Source organism: Physeter macrocephalus, chromosome 10, assembly GCF_002837175.3.
Source record: "Physeter macrocephalus isolate SW-GA chromosome 10, ASM283717v5, whole genome shotgun sequence".
In the NCBI taxonomy this organism is placed as follows: domain Eukaryota; kingdom Metazoa; phylum Chordata; class Mammalia; order Artiodactyla; family Physeteridae; genus Physeter; species Physeter macrocephalus.
In genome coordinates, this window is record NC_041223.1 from 75,671,672 (window position 1) to 75,695,943 (window position 24,272).

Genomic DNA, 24,272 nt, shown 5'->3' on the forward strand with positions numbered 1-24,272 from the left:
GAGGGAAGTTTATAGCAATACAATCCTACCTCCAGAAACAAGAAACATCTCAAATAAACAACCTAACCTAACACCTAAAGCAATTAGAGAAAGAAGAACAAAAAAACACCAAAGCTAGCAGAAGGAAAGACATCATAAAGATCAGATCAGAAAAAAATGAAAAAGAAATTAAGGAAACAATAAAAAAGATCAATAAAACTAAAAGCTGGTTCTTTGAGAGATAAACAAAATTGATAAACCATTAACCAGACTCATCAAGAAAAAAAAGGAGAAGACTCAAATCAATAGAATTAGAAATCAAAAAGGAGAAGTAATAACTGACACTGCAGAAATACAAAGGATCATGAGAGATCACTACAAGCAACTATATGCCAATAAAATGTACAACCTGGAAGAAATGGACAAATTCTTATTAAAGCACAGCCTTCTGATACTGTAACAGGAAGAAACAGAAAATATAAACACACCAATCATAAGCACTGAAATTGAGACTGAATTTTAAAATCTTCCAACAAACAAAAGTCCAGGACCAGATGGCTTCACAGACGAATTCTATCAAACATTTAGATAAGAGCTAACACCTATCCTTCTCAAACTCTTCCAAATTATAACAGAGGGAAGAACACCCCCAAACTCATTCTACAAGGCCACCATCACCCTGATACCAAAAACAGACAGAGATGCCACACATACACACACACACACACACAAAACAAAACTACAGGCCAATATCACTGATGAACATAGATGCAAAAATCCTCAACAAGATACCAGCAAACAGAATCCAACAGCACATTAAAGGGATCATACACCATGATCAAGTGGGGTGTATCCAAGGAATGCAAGGATTCTTCAATATACACAAATCAATCAATGTGATAAAACATATAAACAAATTGAAGGAGAAAAATCATATGATCATCTCAATAGATGCAGGAAAAGCTTTTGACAAAATTCAACACACATTTATGATAAAAACTCGCCAGAAAGTAGGCATGCAGGAAACTTACCTCAACATAATAAAGGCCATGTATGACAAACACACAGCCAACATCGTTATCAATGGTAAAAAACTGAAACCATTTCCACTAAGTTCAGGGGTAAGACAAAGTTGCCCACTCTCACCACTATTATTCAACATAGTTTTGGAAGTTTTAGCCACAGCAATCTGAGAAGGAAAAGAAATAAAATTAATCCAAATCGAAAAAGAAGTAAAAATTTCACTGTTTGCAGATGACAGGATACTATACATTGAGAATCCTAAAGATGCTACCAGAAAACTGCTAGAGCTAATCAATGTATTTGGTAAAGTAACAGGATACAAAACTAATGCACAGAAATCTCTTGCATTCCTATACACTAATGATGAAGGATCTGAAAGAGACATTAAGAATCACACCCATTTACCATTGCAACAAAAAGAATAAAATAACTAGGAATATATCTACAGAAGGAGGTAAAAGACCTGTATGCAGAAAACTATAAGACACTGATGAAAGAAATTAAAGATGATACAAACAGATGTAGAGATAGGCCATGTTCTTGGTTTGGAAGAATCAACATTGTGAAAATGACTGTACTACCCAAAGCAATCTACAGATTCAAGTCAATCCCTATCAAACAACCAATTGCATTTTTCACAGAATTAGAACAAAAATTTCACCATTTGTATGGAAACACAAAAGGCCCCGAAGAGTCAAAGCAATCTTGAGAAAGAAAAATGGAGCTGGAGGAATCAGGCTCCCAGTATTCACACTATATTAAAAATCTGTAGTAATCAAGAAAGTATGGTACTGGGACAAAAACAGAAATATAGATCAATGGAAGAGGATAGAAAACCCAGAGATAAACCCACACACATATGGTCACCTTATTTTTGATAAGGGAGGCAAGCATATACAATGGAATAAAGACACCTTCTTCAATAAGTGGTGATGGGAAAACTGGACAGTTATATGTAAAAGAATGAAATTAGAACACTCCTTAACACCATACACAAAAATAAACTCAAAATGGATTAAAAGCCTAAATGTAAGGCCAGACACTATAAAATTCTTAGAGGAAAACATAGGCAGAACACTCTATGACATAAATCACAGCAAGATCGTTTTGGACCCACCTCTCATAGAAATGGAAATAAAAATAAAAATAAACAAATAGAACCTAATGAAACTTTAAAGCTTTTGCACAGCAAAGGAAACCATAAACAAGATGAAAAGACAGCCCTCAGAATGGGAGAAAATATTTGCAAATGAATCAACAGACAAAAGATTAATCTTCAAAATATATAAACAGCTCATGCCGCTCAATATTAAAAAAACAAACAACTCAATACAAAAATGGGCAGAAGACCTAAATAGACATTCAAAAAGAGTCATGTACCACAATGTTCATTGCAGCACTATTTACAATAGCCATGACATGGAAGCAACCTAAGTGTCCATTAACAGATAAATGGATAAAGAAGATGTGGCACATATATACAATGGAATATTACTAGTCATAAAAAGAAACAAAATTGAGTTATTTTAGTGAGGTGGATGGACCTAGAGTCTGTCATACAGAGTGAAGTAAGTCAGAAAGAGAAAAACAAATACCGTATGCTAACACATATATATGGAATCTAAAAAAAAAGGGTTCTGAGGAACCTAGGGGCAGGACAGGAATAAAGACACAGACATAGAGAATGGACTTGAGGACACGGGGAGGAGGAAGTTTAAGCTTGAACAAAGTGAGAGAGTAGCATTGACATATATACACTACCAAACGTAGGGTGGATAGCTAGTGGGAAGCAGCCACATAGCACAGGGAGATCAGCTTTGTGCTTTGTGACCACCTAGAGGGGTGGGATAGGGAGGGTGGGAGGGAGATGTCAGTAGGAGGAGATAAGGAGATGTATGTATATGTATAGCTGATTCACTTTGTTTTACAGCAGAAACTAACACACCATTATAAAGCAATTATACTCCAATAATGATGTTAAAAAAACATTTATGTAGAGTACATCATATATAATGCAATACATTTCTGTTTTTATTCTGCATACATACAATCAATATATATAAAGTGAATGCCTTTTATTTCTTAAGAACTGGGAGATATTAGTAACTCTCTCTTCTCTCTCTCATTCTCATTCTGTCTGTCACACACATACACACACACACACACACACACACACTTGCACACACACAATGATATTTCAGTTTAAACTAATTTTAAAATAATCTTAAAATTTTTCATTGTCAGGTTTATATTTCTGCCAGACCTAACATATTTGGAAGAAGCTAGGAATAATTTTAAGGAAAAGGAAAAATCAAAATCACGCTTTTAAAATTGGAAGGCAAGATGAGTTTTCAGCTCTATAAATTGGTCTACAGAAGTATTGCTAAAGGACTAAAGTATGCTGTAAGGTGCTGATGCCCTGACCTGTGGAGATGCAGTAATTCCACTGATAATAAAGTATGAGCACTTTCTTCTCTCTTCCCTGCCCAATGTCTTTGATGGAAAAGTACTATCAACCTAGACCTCAGAGTGTGGCATTAAAGTTTAATTCTATCCAATCAGGTGGGCAGAGATCAAATTCTGACACTAGCTTTTTCTGTGAAAGAGATGGAACTTTCCAAAAACTCTTTTAAACCGTTGCAGCAAACCAAAATATTATAAAAGCCAAAAGGATACATTTCCAGCTTTAATTTTATTTCATTACCCAAATATCTGTGAAAGAATACTGTAACGTATAACTGGACTGTCTATTCTGCATTTTTTCCAAAGCAAGCATTTTATTTACTTTATTTCAAAGTTTAACCTTTCCCCCTTATTTAATCCTTTAGATTCCTGGCCAATTTTTATTTTTTGCATTAGTACAGTTATATAATTAGGCAAAAAATTTGTGTATTAATTGAAGAAAATGTAATGTCATGTAGTTGGTGTTACATCTTTAGAACATTAAAAGTTCTCCTGTCTTTTTCACTTAAATAATTAAAAAACAATGTTGATATAATTTTTCCTTTCAATTCAACACAATTTATCAATGAATTATAGCTCAAATTCAAAAACCTACCTTTAAAAATGTGTTATGATTTTAAAAACAATAAAGAAAATGATCTAAACTTAGAACACTTAATTTTAGCAACTGAAAAGTCAGATTAGTCTGCTATTACAGAGACACACAGTGAGCTCAGTGCTGTTCAAAATCACTATTTCTGTGATTTCTTATCATCTGAGTAAACTATTAAAAACTCTACTTCAATTGTTATAACTTTAAAGCTCTGGGAAATGCATCCGTACTTTTAGAAGGGCACTACTTTCAGAAAATATTAAAATATATAAAAACATAATGATTTTAGGATTGGTAATTAGTAGAAGGGATTGAATAATTGTATATTTCTATACAGTTATATTTCACACAGGAAAAGCACTAAGCATTATAAATAATTCAACAGAGTATACTTTTGAAGAAAAAGAAGTGTTTAACTGTTATTCTCTCTGCTGATAACCCAAACAAATTAAAAACCACATCATTTAAGAGGAATTGCTAAATTATATGCACTAAAAATGTGTTTTTCATTCAAAGCATATCCTTCGGGCTTCCCTGGTGGCGCAGTGGTTGAGAGTCCGCCTGCCAATGCAGGGGATACGGGTTCGTGCCCCGGTCTGGGAGGATCCCACATACCGCAGGGCGGCTGGGCCCGTGAGCCATGGCCGCTGGGCCTGCGCGTCCGGAGCCTGTGCTCCGCAACGGGAGGGGCCACGGCGGTGAGAGGCCCGCGTACTGCAAAAAAAAAACCCAAAAAAACAAAGCATATCCTTCATGAAAGGAGTGAAATGACTCAAGACCAAGTGACTTACATATATTTTAATATTGTTTTTACATATGAACTTTAAAAAGAGCTGCTGAAATGGCTGCATATCTGGCTTACTATTGTGGATTAATGGAATATTCTATAGCAATTTAGCCATAGCAATTCTTTGTTTCAATTTCTTGTTTATATATATTAAAATTATTTTTGTTGAAAATGCAAAGACTAGTAGAGATATCTAGAATCACATCAAAGACTGCAATGAATATCTACAAGAGTCATTGTGATACATTATTTTTATTCTAATTATTTTATAACTACATTTTTTCTAACAACTTGTTTTACAACACACGTTGGGAAAGGGAGCTGCATAAAGTAGAAGGAGTAGGAAGAAACATACCCTACTTCTCTTAACTAGTTGTTGAATAGAGGTCTTCCATATAAATTATCTTTATCTCACGAAGTCCTTGCCACAGTCTGATTAGGTAGTCATTTTCTAACCTATTTAATAAATGAAGAAGCTAAGCTTCAGAGAGATGTCCTGACTTGTTCTCAGTTGCATAAACGGTCAAGCACTATGGGCTCTGAGAGTAACTCTGATGTCATAGTCCTTGCTCTTGCCTTAGATAACAGTTTCTTATCAGATGGAGCATATCCTGTCTGCATCCTGTAAGATGGCTAACCACCTGCCATGATAACAAAAACAAGAAGAGAAACTTAATTTTATGTTAGCTTAATTTATAAAATTCATTTTAATTGTTACTTCGTCATTCACATTTTATCATTTTCATAGTGAGTGATCTTAACTATTATTGCAAAATTGAAACATGGAATTAAATTACTTTTTAACACTACCACAGTGAGCTCCCTGGTAAGAATCAGTTATGTGCCAGTTTTCTACATGTAGACAGATTGTATGAACACATCTAGTCAGCTGTGAAAAGATGCTGAGACTAGATTGACTCACCAAAGTTATTTGGCTGAATTATTCAGGTATACATAATTTATTTGAATACCTTTGTTGTTATTTATCCAAGTCATTAAATAATGGGCACGTTTTGCATAGCCATTTGATATTTATCAATTAAAATATTTTAAATTCTTCTCTTAGAAAAATTATTCTACTCGGAATAACTTGTCCAGTATTACTAAAGATTAACTTTTGTAAGCATTAGTTCCACTTAAATCAAGATGGTGGTGTAAGGCGATGCTGAACTCATCTCCCCCCACAAACACATCAAAAATACTTCTACATGTGAAACAATTCTCATTGAAAACTAACTGGAAACTGGGAGAAGGACTCCTGTACAACCATGACTGCAAAAAGCTACACACAAATCAGGTAGGAAGGGAAGAGAAGCAACCAGGTTGGGATCTATGGCCCTGGGAGGAAGCTCAGAGGAAAAAGGAGACTACGTGGGTAGAGATCCTCCCTGGTGAGTGAGTGATTGGGTGTCGCAGCCCTGGGGTCTGACACAGGGAATACAAACCCCCTTGGTTTGTTCGAGAACAACTGAGACTAACAAGAGGACTGTGGGAAGCCTGAACTCCCCCAGTGAAGAGCATAAACACTTGCTTGCTCCTGAAGCAGGGTGCACAGGACAGATTGAAAACAAGGTCTGGCGGACTCATTTCCAGTGACCATCTTGTGCATCCCATCCTGAGCCAAGCTTCAACACCCCCACACTCTTTTCCTCCATTCACAGCTCCACACTAGAGTGAGGGCAGCCATGACTGAGGAAAAAATCTTGCCCTTGAGATGCTGTGGTGGCTCAAATATTAAGCAGCATCTGAGCAGGGCGGGGGCAGTGTTACTGGCAATTACACAAGTGGAGGTTCAGATACAGAGTGGATATCTCACGGTGGCCAGACGGCCACAGCCTGTGCACTGACCCTTGCTGAATCCCCACACCAGCTCCCATTGCTCTAGCACTGCTCCCCTCGGGGCTGAGGTTGCTGGCTGTGATGAGAGGAAGAGCTTGCAGTTAAAGGGCACTGAGCTACCTCAGACCTGAATCTCTGGGGTTTGCTCTAGCACCGTGGGGCCAGACTCCATCCCTGACAGGGCATTGAAGGCCACTGAGCAGAAGAGACGCCTTGGCTCACCCCTGTCTCTGGCTCTAACCCCTCCATCTCCAGCCCCACCACCTAAGTAGGTGATAGCTGCCAGCACAGCCTGGAGGAAGGCATGACTTGTGTTCGCATCAGATTCAACTCTCTCAAAAAACAAGCTGGGCACACACAGATTGTATAGAGTTGCTCCCACATAAGGACATCCCTTTAAAAGAAAAATAAAACATAACAACAACAACAACAAAATGAAGCTGTCTATCTGTAATTAAAAAACAAAAAAATACTGTTTTCTTCATTGATGAAAGAAATTGAAGATGACACAAAAGAAATGGAAAGATATCTCATGCTCTTGTATTGGAGGGATTAATATTGTTAAAATGGCCATTCTACCCAAAGCAATCTACAAATTTAATGCAATCCCTGTCAAAATACCTATGATGTTTTTCACAGAACTAGAACAAATAATCCTAAAATTCATATGGGAACACATATTGCCAAAGCAATCTTCCAAAAAAAGAGTAAAGCTGGAGGTATCACACTCAAAGACTTCAGACTATACTCAAAGCTAGTAGAAGTGATCATCAACATTTACTTAATTTCATGCTTTATTTGTTAAGTAAATTAAAAGAAGAGTGACAGGAGTCAAGGGCAGAATACGAGGACAGGGAGTTCACCTCTCTTCACAAGTACATCAGGAATATATCTACAAATGGAACAGTTCTCAGAGAGCACCAGCTGAACACTAGCAGAGGACATTGGACACCTAAAAGGACAAGAAAACTCCCCATGTAACTGGGTAGGACAAAAGAAAGAAAAAAAGAAAAGAGGAAATGGGCTGGGACCTGCAACCCTGGGGGATACCTAAAGAAGAGAAGAGGTTCCCACACTCAGGAAAGCCCCCTCCCTAGTGGGAAGATCAGCTGAGACAGAGAGGGATTGGAAGGGAAAGCAGCAACTGGTCAGTGGCAAGCAGGACAGAGTAAGACCCATGCAGATGGTCCGTGACACAGCTCTATGCACCACAGCCTGAGTCGTGTGTCTCCTGGTGCAGAGGGGGTTGGGTGCTGGAATGTGGGATTTGGAGAGCAGACCCAAGGAGAGAACAGCTGTTGGCTGTGAAGAGACAGCCTTAAGGGATAGCAGTATGGAGTTCCACAACTGGAAAAGTGTGTGGAAGGAGCCCAGGCCACCATAGAAGCAGGGTGACATTGTTCAGTGGCATGCAATGGGCAGGGCCACCATTGCAGCCCCCTTCCCCATGCACCAGCCCTTGCCTCAGTGGGCACTAGGAGGCATGCCCACCTGAGCAGGCTTACCGTCCCCTCCCTGCCAAAGCCTCCCCTGGCTGCTCCAGCCCCAGCAGGCTCACAGGCTGCTCTTGTCAAAGCCTCCTGTGGCTTTACCAGCCTGGCAGGCCCACATGCCATGCCTGTCACTACCTCCAACCCCACCTGCCTGGGTGGGGATGGGTGCTCTGGGACAGCCTCAGGAGCAAATACTGGTGGGAGGAACACATTCAGAGGTGGGGTTGAAACCACAGCTGAGCCCCAGGGGCTGTGCCACTAAGGAAGGAGAACTGAAATCTCTCTTTGGATTCACACCCCTACTGCTGGCTTTGTAAATTCAGCGCCTATAGAATGTCTGTATGGATGAGTGTTTCCACAGCTGAGATAGGTCTAGCTGTAGCAGTTGTGGATTTGGTTGACACACACAGGTGGGGACTGAACCAGGTCAGAAACTGAGCTGCCTCTATAGCTACCATAGAGTGTTCAGGGACACAATTACTGTAGCCCTGGGACCTCATTTTGGTGGATCTGTGTTGGTGGTCTGGTGAAAACAACATGTGAGAGACACCAGGGCCAATTGCTGGCATGCCCACAGTTAAGGTGGAGCTGAGAGCAGTGCCAACAACAGTGTAATTTGTGGGCCAGCACAACAGGTGAAAAGTGACACCAACAGAGCACACTCACAGGTGAACAGGTCCAGAGGAGGACAACTCAGTGGCTTCTCTCACACTGGGAGAGCTCCAATCCTGCTTACCTCACACTGAGGATCAGAAACAGATCTGGGGGCCTCTATCCAACAGCTAGGGAGCAGACCCCCACCCCTACCACCAACAGGGCAGTGACAACCACAGAGCAAAGGGGAGGCGCCACTCAATATCCAGGGCAGGTTAAGGTGACCACAACATCAGTCGTACCCCCATCAGGAGGATAAAGGCCAGCATACATTGAGGAAACAGGTGGCAGGCCTCTCTAAAACAGGCCTTGCATCAAAAAATATTAGCACACAGGGACAATCCCACATAAAAAGAGCCCTCTAAGACAGTCTGAGGGTCAGACAATGAGAGGAAGAACCACCAGAGCATTTGCTTTGAAGGCCAGTGGGACCTGAGTGCAGGAGCTACACAGGATTGGAGGAAGCAGAGACTCCACTCTTGGCAGGTACACACAAGACCTCACATTCACTGGGACTCAGCACAAAGCAATACTTCCATAGGAACTGGGGCTATGGAAGTTCCCCCACAGTTCCCTTTCACTGTGGGGGAAAGGACACGGGTGGCTGAGGCCCCAGAGAATATTGATTGGCATGAGCTCTCCAAGAGGTCCCTAATTCGGCACCAAGATCTGGATGCGCCCAACAGCCTACAGGCTCCAGTGTTTGAATCCCTCATGCCAAACAACAAGCAAGACAGGAACACAGCAACATCCAAGAGCAGACAGGCTACCTAAAGTCATACTGAGCTCATAATTACCTCAAAACAGCACTTGACATGACCCTGCCCGTCAGAGGGATGAGACCCAGCCCCACCCACCAGAGGGCAGGCACCAGTCCCTCCCACCAGGAAGCCTACACAAGCCCCTGGACCAACCTCACAAACCAGGGGGCAGAGACCAGAAGCAAGAGGAACTATGATCTTGGAGCTTGCAGAAAGGAGACCACAAACACAGAACATTAGATGAAATGAGATGACAGAGAAATATGTTGCAAACGAAGGAACAAGACAAAAACCCACATGATCAAATAAATGAAGAGATAGGCAATCTACCTGAAAAAGAATACAGAGTAATTATACTAAAGATGATCCAAAATCTTGAAAAAAGAATAGAGTCATGGATTGAGAAGATACAAGAAATGATCAACCAGGAGCTAGAAGATTTAAAGAACAACAACAACAACAAAAAAGCAAAGAGACAGAGAGAGATGAACAATACAGTAACTGAAATGAAAAATGTATTAGAAGGAATCAATAGCAGAATAAATGAGGCAGAGGAATGCATAGCTGAGGTGGAAGACAGAGTAGTGTAAACCACTGCCTCAGAACAGAATAAAGAAAAAGGAATGAAAAGAAATGAGGACAGTCTCAGAGAATGCTGGGACAACATATGCACCAATATTTGCATTATAAGGGTCCCAGAAAGAGAAGAGAAAGAGAAAGGGCCTGAGAAAATATTTGAAGATATTATAACCAGAAACTTCCCTAACATGAGAAAGGAAACACTCACTCAAGTCAAGGAAGCTCAGATCATCCCATACAGGATGAACCCCAGGAGGAACATGTTGAGACACATATTAGTCAAACTAACAATTTAAATACAAAGAAAATATATTAGAAGAAACAAGGGAAAAGCAACAAATAATATACAAAGGAATACCCATAAGGTTGTCAGCTGATTTTTCAGCAGAAACTCTGCAAGCCAGAAGGGAGTGACACAATATATTTCAAGTGATGAAAGGGAAAACCTACACCTCAGAATACTGGACCAAGAAAGGTTCTCATTCAGATTCAACAGAGAAATCAAAAGCTTTACGGACAAGCAAAAGCTAAGAGAATTCAGCGCCACCAAACCAGCTTTATAATAAATGGTAAAGAAACCTCTCTAGGTGGGAAGGAGGCCAGCAACTTAAAACAAAGTGTACACATACAGATTGCTATATCAAAACCTCATGGGAACAGCAAACCAAAAAACTATAATAGATACACACACAAAAAAGAAGAAGCAATCCAAACAGAACACCAAAGATAGTTATCAAATTACAAGAGAAGAGAACAAAAGAGGAAGGTAAGAAAAAAGATCTATAAGAACAAACCCAAAACAACTAAGGAAATGGGAATAGGAACATACATGTCAATAATTACCTTAAATGAAAATGGATTAAATGCTCCAGCCAAAAGACACAGACTGGCTGAATGGGTTTAAAAACAAGATCTGTATATGCTGTCTACAAGAGACCCACTTCAGACCTAGAGACACATAGAGACTGAGAGTGAGGGGATGGATACAGGTATTACATGCAAATGGAAACTCATATCAGACAAAATAAACTTTTAAATAAAGACTGTTACAAGAGACAAGGAAGGACAGTACATAATGATCAAGGGATTAATCCAAGAAGAAGATATAACAGTTGTAAATATATATGCCCACAACATAAGAGCACCTCAATTTATAAGGCAAATGCTAACAGCCATAAAAGGGGAAATCAACACCAACACAATAATAGTGGGGGATTTCAACACCACAATTACACCAAAAGACAGATCATCCAAACAGAAAATAAAGAAAGAAACACAAGCCTTAAATGACACATTAGACCAGATAGACTTAAGTGATATTTATAAGATATTCTATTCAAAAGCAGGAGAATATACTTTCTTCTCAAGTGCACATGGAACATTCTCTAGGGTAGATGACACCTTGGGTCAAAAATCAAGCCTCAGTAAATTTAAGAAAATTGAAATCATACCAAGCATCTTTTCTGACCATGATGCTATGAGATTAGAAATTAATTACAGGAAAAAAACTGTAAAAAACACAAACACGTTGAAGATAAACAATATGTTACTAAACAACCAATAGATCACTGAAGAAATCAAAGAGGAAATCAAAAAATACTTTGAAACAAATGAAAATGAAAACACAATGATCCAAAACCTTTGGGTTGAAGCAAAACCAGTTCTAAGAGGGATGCTTATAGTAATACAATCTTACCTCAGCAAACAAGAAAAATCTCAAATAAACAACCTAACTTTACACCTAAAGCAACTAGAGAGAGAAAAACAAATAAAACCCAAAGTTAATAGAAGGAAAGAAATCATAAATATCAGAGCAGAAATAAATGAAATAGAGAAGAAGAAAACAATAACAAAGATCAATGAAACTAAAAGATGCATCTTTGAGAAGATAAACAAAATTGATAAAACTTTAGCCAGTCTCAAGAACAAAAGAGAGAGGACTCAAATCAATAAAATTAAAAATGTAAAAGGAGAAGTTACAACTGAAACCACAGAACTTCAAAGGTAGTAAAAGACTACTACAAGCAACTATATGCCAATGAAATGGACAAACTAGAAAAAACAGACAAATTCTTAGAAAGGTAAACCTTCTAAGACTGAACCAGTAAGAAATAGAAAATGTGAACAAACCAATCTCAAGTACTGAAATTGAAACTGTGATTTAAAAACTTCCATCAAACAAAGTCCAGGACCAGATGGCTTCACAGGCAAATTCCATTAAACATTTAAAGAAGAGTTAACACCTATCCTTCTGAAACTCTTCCAAAAATTGGAGAAGAAGAAACACTCCCACGCTCATTCTATGAGGCCACCATCACCCTGATACCAAAACCAGGTAAAGATATCACAAAAAACGAAAATTACAGCCAGTATCACTGAAGAACATAGATTCAAAAATTCTCAACATATACTAGCAAAGATAATCAAACAACACATTAGAGGGATCATACACCATGATCAAGTGGGATTTATCCCAGGGATGAAAGGATTATTTAATATACACAAATCAATCAATGCAATACACCACATTAACAAACTGGAGAATAAAAACGATATGATTATCTTAGTAGACGCAGAAAAAGCTGTTGACAAAATTTAACCCATTTATGATTAAAAACTCTCCAGAAGGTGGGCATAGAGGAAACCTACCTCAATGCGATAAGGGCTATATATGACAAACCCACAGCAAATGTCATTCTCAACAGTGAAAAACTGAAAACATTTCCTCTAAGATCAGAATAAGACAAGGATGTCCACACTCACCACTTTTATTCAACATAGTTTTGGAAGTCCTAGCCATAGCAATTAGGGAAGAAAAAGAAATAAAAGGAATCCAAATTGGAAAAAAGAAGTAAAACTGTCACTGTTTGCAGATGACATGATACTATACATGGAAAATCCTAAAGATGCTACCAGAAAACTACTAGAGCTTGTCAGTGAATTTGGTAAACCTGCAGGATACAAAATTAATACAGAAAAATCTCTTCCATTCCTATACATTCAGAGCAAAAGATCAGAAAGAGAAATTAAGGAAACAAACCAATTTATGATCACATCAAAAAGAATAAAATACCTAAGAATAAACCTACCTAAGGAGACAAAGACCTGTACTCAGAAAACTATAAGATATTGATGAAAGAAATCAAAGATGACATAAACAGATGGAGAGATATACCATGTTCTTGAATTAGAAGAATCAACATTATCAAAATGACTATACTACCCAAAGCAATCTACAGATTCAAAGCAATCCCTATCAAATTACCAATGGCATTTTTCAAGAATTAGAACAAAAATTTACAATTTGTATGGAAACACAAAAAGACCTTGAATAGCCAAAGCAACCTTGAGAAAGAAAAATGAAGCTGGAGTAATCAGGCTGCCTGACTTCAAACTATACTACAAAGCTACAGTCATCAAAACAGAAACATAGATCAATGGAACAAGATAGACAGTCCAGAGAAATACCCACGTACCTATGGTCAACTATTCTTTGACAAAGGAGGCAAGAATATACAATGGAGAAAGACAATCTCTTCAATAAGTGGTGCTGGGAAAACTGGACAGCTACACATAAAAGAATGATATTAAAATACTCCCTAACACCATACACAAAAGTAAACTCAAAGTAGGTTAAAGACCTAAATGTAAGGCTGGGTACTATAAAACTCTTGGAAGAAAACAGGCAAAACACTCTCTGCCACTAATCAGAGTAAGATATTTTTTGACCCACCTCCTAGAGTAGTGAAAATAAAAACAAAAATAAACAAATAGGACCTAATTAAACTCAAAAGCTTTTGCACAGCAAAGGACACCATAAACAAAAAAGACTACCCACAGAATGGGAGAAAATATTTGCAACCAAAGGAAACAACAAAGGATTAATTTTCAAAATATATAAACAGCTCATGCAGGTCAATAACAAAAAAAACAAACCACCCAATCAAAAAATGGCTGGAAGACCTAAATAGACGTTTCTCCAAAGAAGACATACAGATGGCCAAATAGCACATGAACATATGTTCTTCACTAATTATTAGAGAAATGCAAATCAAAACTATGAGATATCACCTCACAACTGTCAGAATGCCATCATCATAAAACTTACAAACTATAAATGCTGGAGAGGGTATGGAGAAAAGGGAACGCTCCTACGCTGTTGGTGGGAATGTAAATTGGTACAGACACTATGGAGAACAGTACAGAGGTTCCTTATAAAAGTAATAATACAGCTACCATGTGATCCAGCAATTCCACTCCTGGACATATATCTGGAGAAAGCCATAATTCAAAAAGATACATGCATCCCAATGTATATTGCAGCACTATTTGCAGTAGCCAAGACATGGAACCAGCCTAAATGTTCATTGACATGGAATGAATAAAGAAGATATGGCACATATACAATGGAATATTACTCAGCCATAAAAAAATAAAATAAAATAATGCCATTTGTAGCAACCAGGATGGACCTAGAGATTGTCGTACTGAGTGAAGTAAGTCAGACAGAGAAGGACAAATATTCTATAATATCGCTTATATGTGGAATCTAAAATAAAGATACAAATGAACTTATTTACGAAACAAAAATAGAGTTACAGATGTAGAAAACAATCTTACAGTTACCGTTGGGAAAGGGGAGAAGGATAAATGGGAGACTGGGACTGACATATACACACTACTATATATATAATAAGTAAATGAAAAGGACCTACTGTATAGCACAGGACACTACTCAATACTCTGTAATGGCCTATATGGGAAAATGATCTAAAAAAGAGTGGATATATGTATTTGTATAACAGATTCACTTTGCTGTACACCAAAAACTAACACAACATTGTAAATCAACTATACTCCATAAAAAATAAATAAGAAGAGTGGTGTATAACAATTCCTTTTTTTAACCAAAATTTAAATGGTGAACCTTTTTTTTTCTTTTGTTTTGTTTTCTACTATTTTTTTCATATTCCTTCCTGCAGAAAAGCATAAAATTCATTAACTTTCTGGGCATAAGGCCCAACTGACCATCATCAATGCAGAATTATTAGGGTCACAAATCTCTCTAATACAGTTAAATTGTCTAATTTTCCCTTCCTCTTTTCTTCTGGTTCCAAGAAATTCTGAATCTCACATTACTATGTTCTGATACATATATGCTCCTCTTCAGCTCTTTTAAATTTCATAGTCATGTCAAGTGACTCTCTCTCTCTCTCTCTCTCTCTATATATATATATGTATGTACACTTTATATATGTTAACCAATTTAAGACTATTTCTACTTCATGTTAAGGAAAGAGATTTGGTTATATCTCTGTATTTATCTATTCTGCTGCATATTCTCCAAGATATTTCAAGATGCACAAAGAATTTACACATGTGTGATTTGAGCTTAAAACTAATTTTCAAGTTTGAAATGGCACAATCATCCTACACAAACTTATCACATACATACTAACTTCTGCAACAGTCTTTATAACATAGGAATTTCCTTAAGGAAATATAAATTAGGCTATGATTTTTAAACTTTGAGATTCCAACTTCAATGATATTGATTTGTACAAGTGGTTTTCCAAGAAATACTTGTTGAATTAAATTATATAATAATTAGGTTTACCATAAAATTCATGTTTTCCCCAGTTCTAATATTATTTTTTAATTAACTGAATGCTTGCCTGCAAAATATAGCATTCACCAAAGTTATAATTTTATGAGAATAGACTATTAATATTATTTAATACTTACCAGATTTAGTACTTATTAGATTAAATGAGAGTGATCTTATATTATACATATGTTAATAAACTAAAGTGATGTTAATTGTGTCTCCAAGTGGAATAAAAATTCACATATTTAAATCTTGATGAAATAGAGCAAACTCTATGTGCGTTTTATAGAATCATAACTCTCATATGGAATAAACATGCCTTCTCTGTCACTAATTTAAATTTTCTAACACAAAAACTTCAGTTTTCTTTGGATTTTTACCATCACATTTGGTGTGTTTGACATTGCTTTGTGTTTAAAATAATCTAGGTTTATCTTTTAAAAAGTAATGATTTGGTCATGTATTATTGCCAGAAACTTTGAAAGGTAAACTACAATACAAAGGCCCAATGTTTAATAATAGAGTTTTACTTATTTACCTGTGGAATGACAAAGAAAAGTATACATCATAACAACACTAAATGGAGAAGAAAATGCAATGCATTATGTTTAAATTCAATTACAAAGGTTATGTAAATTTTAATGTAATTCTACTTTAATGTTTTATTATTATGTGTATTTAGTAAATTTATATTTTAGGATGATTTATTAATAATGTTTGGAAAATCTGTAATCAAGTGTTAAAGACTTAGCAGTTCACTTCATTTGGGGAAAAATTGTGTAATGTATAATATACAAATACCCCATTATTAATAATGTTTGGAAAATCTGTAAATCTGTAATCAAGTGTTAGCAGTTCACTTCATTTGGGGAAAAATTGTGTAATGTATAATATACAAATACCCCAATGAAATTAGAAATTCCAGTGATTGTCTATAAGCACAGGCAGAGAAAAATATTTAGTTGTTATTATAAGTGTTGTGATTGTTCACAGGGTCATCAAAAGGAGTTAATTTTATTTTGTGAAATAAAATTGAAAATAAATGTTAAGGAAATATATCTTACATTTTAATATAGCAAAACATCTACTAACTTGATGAATAAAATATATATTTAATGTAAAATTATATTGTATGTATTAAAGCATTTCACGTATAACAATCAAAGCCATCAAATTTTAAAAACTGAGTCTCTTCACGTTCTGAAACCATATGCTAAAATATCAAATGTAATGTCCATACAGTAGGTTTCCTAAGGAAAGTCGGTCCTGCTTATTATCCTATCCCTTGCAATATTTGATAAGGCAAAATAATGTAATTTATTTTTCTCATAAATGGATTTTTCTTATTATTAATTTATTTTTTGATTCTTGATCAAAGGTTTATTTTTTTGGAGTGAGAGAATTTAAAACAGTTTAAATTTAAAGTATTACACGGTTCAGCTAATATTTTTGAAAACATAATATCTATGTACTGGAAAATCATCTAACTGTGGCTGTTAAAATACAGATATTTCATTCCAAGTTATAAATCCAATTAACTTGAAGCAAATGTGATTGATGATTGTTCAAAAAGGGTTATTGTTGAATAAATACCCTTACCCTGTAACCTTCACAAATTACCTACCATCTCTGAGCTTTCATCCCTGATTTTTCTATCCAAGCATATGGAGAAGTATCATATACCCTTCCTTAAGGATAATACGAATGGATTCAGGAAGTCTTACTTATCTCAGATGTTTCAGTTAACAGTATGTTATGGTTGCTGAGGTCCTATAATTAAAAATTCACTAGTTTTTATTGATTTTTTTGTAAAAGGAAAGATACTAATGTGAGGAATTAAACATTGTTTACCAACCTTTTAACATAATACAGTCAGTATTGATATAAATTAATTATGCTTACTTCATGGAAGAGAGTATAATGATGCTTAGGTGAATGAGAAGGGAAAGAATGTGAAATACTTCAAGAATATGGAGGTTATGACCAAGGAGAGTTGGATTTAGAAGAAAGCATCAGAGTAAAGGGACATTTGCAGCTAGAGGGTGGGAAGTCATGTAGGATGGAAGGAGCTCTACAAAGCCAGAGGCAGAGAACTCCAAGGGAAAAAAAAATGCTTGCAATAGGATTTCACATATTAAAAACAAAACCAAGTACCTTTATATCTAAGGGCTTTGCTATAAATTATTTGCTATATTCTTTACAATCTCCATGGTGCCAGAGAAAAAAGTTATGTATATTGTCTTTACTTCTTTCTATAGTCCTCTGTTGTGTGATTCTAATCTGTATTTTAGTGTAATTTCAACATAGTTTTTCTGTTTTAATAAAACTTGAACACATTAAAATGTTATTAAACTGTTACACATGGTTAATAATACTTATGGACTTCTGAAAGTAGCTATTATTAAACTGAATAAAGTCATTAATATCTTTAAACTTTGCACCAGGATGTAAAGTACAAAACAGACGTCTAACTGCATCTAGAGAATAGTAATGATATCTGACTATGTATGTTTCTTCTTTTTTTACCATATATTTTTTACTGTATATTTTGTATTTTAAATTAAAAAGTACTCTAACAAAAATAAAAGATTAATGCATTGGATTCTAGTGTGTACTTTCCCAGTAATCATGACTGTAGGCAGTTGACAGAGTATAAACCTTCTCAGGATTTTGTGTCTTCATCTATCTCTATAATCTTCTTCAGCCCTAAAATTCAATGAGTAAATAAGAAACATCCATTTGCATTTAAGACTAGAAATGCAATCTTAAGATATTGTATTTTCTGAACAAAAATATATTTTCATTTATTTTAGATAACAAATATAGTGTGTGAATAGCAAAAATTTTGAAAAATTTCATCAGTTGTCAATCACGTTTTTCTCTGTATTTTAAACATTCATGTTGTTAATTTGATATCTCTTCATTGGGCAATATAAATTTACTCACTGAAGAGTCTGAATTGCCTAACACATATATTAGTAAAAATAAGTTTTGATGTTTGAAATTCCATTTCATTTCTCCAGAAATGATCTCAGAAGTATGGATACAGAATTTACTTGAACATTTAATATTACTACACACCTAACAGCCCAGTAATGGTTTATCTAAAACTGTTAACTTATTTTGCTTGAAATAGTTAACTTACTTATGTCAGTATTCAACGCATAATCACCTATATTATTTGTTCACAGTAATGAGGAAACTAGCTATATATCACTGGCTTATTCATTTTACTGTCTTCAGGTTTAAGTAATACTTTTTCTTTTTTCATTCTTTTATTTTCTATTGAAAGACTGTCTATGCCTTTCAGAATTTAACTACTATACTACTTCAAGAAGATGAATTAATACTAGCTACTCATTATACATCATTGTTGCAATTACAAAATAATCTAAAATAATCAAATGTCTTCATGAGAAAAATCATTGATGAGCACACTAGAAATCTGACACACCTTGGACCTGGAGAAGTGCAATAATTAAAATTGGAATAGTAACTTGGAGATGTTTAATTGGACACCTCATGCTCAGCAATTTCACCCTCGGTCTAAGCAGCCATAGCACATGTAGTGGAATAGGCTCCCTCAGGTACCCCTCTGCTCAGCACTTCCTCTCCAGGCCTTAATTGGTCAGGCCTCTCATTTACAACTGTCTGGTAGACACAGGAGTGATTCAAGGAAGAAAAATCTGGCCACTATAGTTGGGATATGAAAGTGGTCTTACAAGACATCTGGATAACAGCAATAAAGCAGGCATACAAATGTTAGTAACTGAGAATCTGAATCAACTTTAAAAATTCTGTAATGATGACTGAAAAATTGAACACTTGAAATAAATTACTTTATAAACATAAAATAATAATATGGTTTGTTAAGTGGGCATTACATTTACAATGGAATAAAATACCTATTTAAGAGTTCACATGCACTGAAAAGTAGTAGAAAATAAATAATATTCTCATAAGAAAAGAGTTCAGAAAGACAGATAAGAGGTTGAGAAGTAAATATTAGAATTGAACAGAAATTGTTAAAAAGGATACAAAAAAAGAAAAAGAGTGAAATGCATGAAAACCAGTTTTAAATTTGTGATTTGCAATATGTAACCAATATTTGTACCTGAGGAAGAATTAGTGAACAAGTATTAATGCACAAAAGAATAATAGAGGAATAATACAAGAAAACTTTCCAGACATGAAGAAATAAATGAAAAATATATAACATGGCATATTCCAATTAAATGCTTAAACATCAAAATTAAAAGGGAAAGGGATTAAATTGTAAGTTCTCAACTTGCCAGTCATTGGGATAAATATTTCATACATCTCTTTTAATTAAAGAAGTTAAAAACCATGTCAGCTTCCAAGAAGGAAATGAATCAATTACATTCATAAAACATAATGTTCTTGAAAGTAGGCCATTCTCTGCTGTATTTTCTGCAGTGACAGAGATGAAAGCAAAATAAAAGCATCAAATGCACAATACTCAGTCAACATAAGATCTAAGAAGTGTGAACTTCACCAAGTTCTAATTCATATATGAAGCCAAAATCACAGCAAAATATATGAGCTCGACATTTTCAGATTTTCCAGGAAATCTGAAATGGTAATACACTCTTATCTTTTTTTCAGCTGTGATTACAAACATGAGATTTCAATTGGAAGAAAATTTGTTCTCCTAAAATCACTAGGGAACCAATCATATAGAATATTCTACAGATCATTGAGGGCTGAAATAATTTAATAAGGAAGTTTACATCAAAAAAAACTTCATGATGAATATTCTTAAGGTGAAAATTTATAGGTTTGGATAACTATTTTCCCAATTAAAATCAAACAAAATTTTGTGAAACCAAGACATTAACTCTCATTTATATAAACATTGAAGGAAAATGAGCATAAAGACCACAGAAAAAAAATAGTTGATCACATTTTTAAGAGTAAGGTTCTTTAAATTCAATTTGAAGAATGCAAAATAGGGATAAAAACAATAAATTTGATATATTACTAAAGTAAAACAATTCATTATTTTATTATGGTTTAAATAACTATATCAAAAGTTAATTCTTAACCCACATACAAATCTGATGACTTAACTTGCAAAACTCTTCTTCCCATAGTGTATGAGTTTTCTTTTGTAAAGAGACTGTCTGAGGACTGTGCTAACCTGGAATCACCTCTGATGGCTCCACCCAGTCACTGTGCAAGTCCCTTAGAATCTGCACCTCCCCAGGCACTTACCATTCACAGACTTTCAGCGGATTACACGCAACTTGAATCAGCAATGAAAATTTTGAAAACAGATGACTCATTTAAATGTATTTGAATAACAGTGTAGCAATAATGAATGCTGACACTTGCCCCTGGGAGATGCCCAGTAGAAGAGGCAAGTTTCTTCATTCCAAATTCTGTCAACTTCACACCTTAAGCAAGTCAGCCTAACTAGCCATGGATAATATCCCCCGAAAGGAACAATGATAGAGTAGCTTTTATAGAGCTTGATTTAACAAATACTACTCATGTTGTGAAAACATACATTTTTAGCTTTAGGTTCATTTATTTCTAATTTTTCAATTTAACATAATGGGTTTCTATGAATGGAATCTTGATTTGTAACATTATATTTATTGAGGATAAATGGTCAATGTACTGTTGCTGACTTAATCCAGGTGCTGATTAAGTTATAACCTGGAGGGAGCTTGCTGTGGCCAAGTGATCATTTGTATAATTTCATTATTTGAAATTAGCCTTGATATTAGAAATATGTTTACTTTCTATATTTTATAAACCGCCAGAGTAAAATAAGCAAAATCCAAGCTCAAAAATACAAAATACGAGGTAATGCACACACACACATGCACACATACATTAGTAATGAAAATGGCACATCAGCCAATATGTAACAAAAAAACCTGCGTCATAGTAATAAATACTGTATGTATATGCTAAAAGAAGATCATAATCTTAGGTTTATGTGAAATTAACATCTATGTGTGCCTTGTTAGAAATACGGCCCAAATAAAATGATACAGCAGGGTTTAAAATAAATAAAAGGCCAAGAACACAGCATAGATATTGAACAAAAAAAAATGGTAGTGGCAGTATTGAATATAAGGCAGATTATATTAATAATTTAAAGAGAAATAACTGATAAAATATAGAAATAATAATAAACTTTACTATTGAATGTTGCAAAATACACATGGTCAACCTTTCAGTAATTAAGATATTTTGACAGAGACACAGTTGCTCACAGTTTTTAACTTAACCTCACAAATCAGACTGACAGAAGAAAAGAAGTAAAGTGAGTTTTTTTTTTTACATACCTGGATTCAATTAATATTTTACAAATTGAAAAGATAATGACTAAATATTCAAACGACCAACCAATTATATATATTACATAATCATAAATAAAAAAGATAATGAAAATTCATCTCCTGGAATTTTAAAAAGATATCTTAAATAATAATTGGTTTAAAAATACATGGGTGCTTCCCTGGAGGCGCAGTGGTTGAGAGTCCGCTTGCCGATGCGGGGGACACGGGTTCCTGCCCCGGTCCGGAAAGATCCCACATGCCGCAGAGCGGCTGGGCCTGTGAGCCATGGCCGCTGAGTCTGCGCGTCCGGAGCCTGTGCTCCGCAACGGGAGAGGTCACAACAGTGAGAGGCCCGTGTACCACACACACACACAAAAAATACAGTGACAGGTTAATTTGTTTTTATATATCTTAAATAAAAAATTTTTATCATTGTTAAGATCTTAGAAGGTAAATGAATCTCTGGTTAAGAAACATGCTATAAATATGAACTATTTGTAAATCATTCAGATGGTGTAATATTTAAGAAAGGGAATAAGAACCCAATTCTAAAGACAAAAACTTACTTAAACCTTAGTTTCTGCATTTCAGAGTGCATTATTAGAGGGATGTTTACAAGCTTTCATAAATACATATGTAGTTGTTTGTGGATAAATAAATACTGACCTGCAATAAAAAGTGTGTCCAGGTCCATCAACACATATCCCTCCATTTAGGCAGAGGACCACATTCAGTTCAGGCTCAGTACAACTGCTAATATTTACTTCACAATATGTACCATTTGGGCAAATTAAAGTAAAGCCATGGGCCACCTTCTGGCAGAAGCCTTCATTCATACAAGGGATGGATGTGCAGTCCTAAATTATGAAATAGAGAATAAAATTTGATTATTAGTGTTAAGACTAGAAATCTTATTAAAATTATATTTTTACTTAAATATTTCTAAGAAACCAATATGCAAGCTTATCTGGTATTCCCTTCCTCTAAAAACTGAAATATTTATTTCTAGTAAGAGATGTTTCACTTTTATCACCAGAAATACTTGTCAAATGTTTCATTGTGGATTTTTCAGAAAAAATAAACTTTATTAGACTTTATTAAATTATGTGTTATGTGCATAATACCAGGAGTTCACTGACCCTTAGTATCCACCATACATCCCCATTTGCCTGGCATAGCCCCAGTTTAACTCTGTTGTCTTTGGGTAATGATTAGTAGTGTCTCATTAACTTTCAAAGGAATCTTGGGTTTGATCACATAATTAGAACAGACAATTCACTATTGATTTATGTTCCTCTAAAAAAAAGCATCTATAATATCTGAGTTTTTATTCCATTTACAATCTTTTTTCATCAGTATTAACAGGTACATATTTTTTCAGCTTTATTGAGGTATAATTGATCAAAAAAATCTGTAATATATTTAAAGTGTACAGTGTGATGATTTGATATACATAAACATTTTGAAAAGATTCAAAGTTATGGAGTTAATTAACACTATGGAGTTAATTAACATATCCATCACCTCACATATTAACTTCTTTGTTGGGGGTGGAGTTAGTGAAACAAGTGTTTCTTTTACAAATTTTAATTATACAGTACAGAATTATCAATTATATTCACCATGTTATATATTAGATTCCTAGAACTTATTCAACTTATAATTGAAAGTTTGTACCATTTTTCAGCCTCTCCCTATTTTTTCCACTCCCCTCCCCCAGACCCTGACCCTCCAGGACTCTGGCAACCACCATTCTAATCTCTGTTTCTATGAGCTCAACTCTTTTTTTTAATTGAAATTTTTTTAGAATCCACTTGTAAGTGATATCATGTACATCTGTATTTCAGTCTGGCTTATTTCACTTAGCCTAATGTCCTCCAGTTTCATCAGTGTTGTCACAAATGACAGGATTTCCTTCTTTTTTAAGGCTGAATATTATTCCATTGTATATATGGACACCATATTTTCTTTATCCAATCATCTCTTCATGGACACTTAACGTTGTTTTCATACCATGGTTATTGTACCTAATGCTGCAACAAACATGGGAGTGCAGATATCTCTTCAAATAAGAGATATCTTATTTGATAAGATGATTTCATTTCCCTTGAATATTTACCTAGAATTCGATTGCTTCATCATATCATAGTTCTATTTGAAGTTCTTGGAAAATCTCCATA

General features: G+C 35.3%; 1 protein-coding gene across 2 annotated transcripts in view; it reads right to left on the reverse strand.

The window, feature by feature from the left end:
- The window catches only part of EYS (eyes shut homolog), a 1,767,714-nt gene that overhangs the window by 1,105,931 nt on the left and 637,511 nt on the right, over positions 1-24,272 (reverse strand). For both annotated transcript variants that reach the window (XM_024133056.1, XM_024133057.1), the window contains exon 20: positions 22,759-22,949. In XM_024133056.1, coding sequence (XP_023988824.1) covers positions 22,759-22,949 — 191 coding nt within the window. The remainder of the gene's footprint in view (positions 1-22,758; positions 22,950-24,272) is intronic.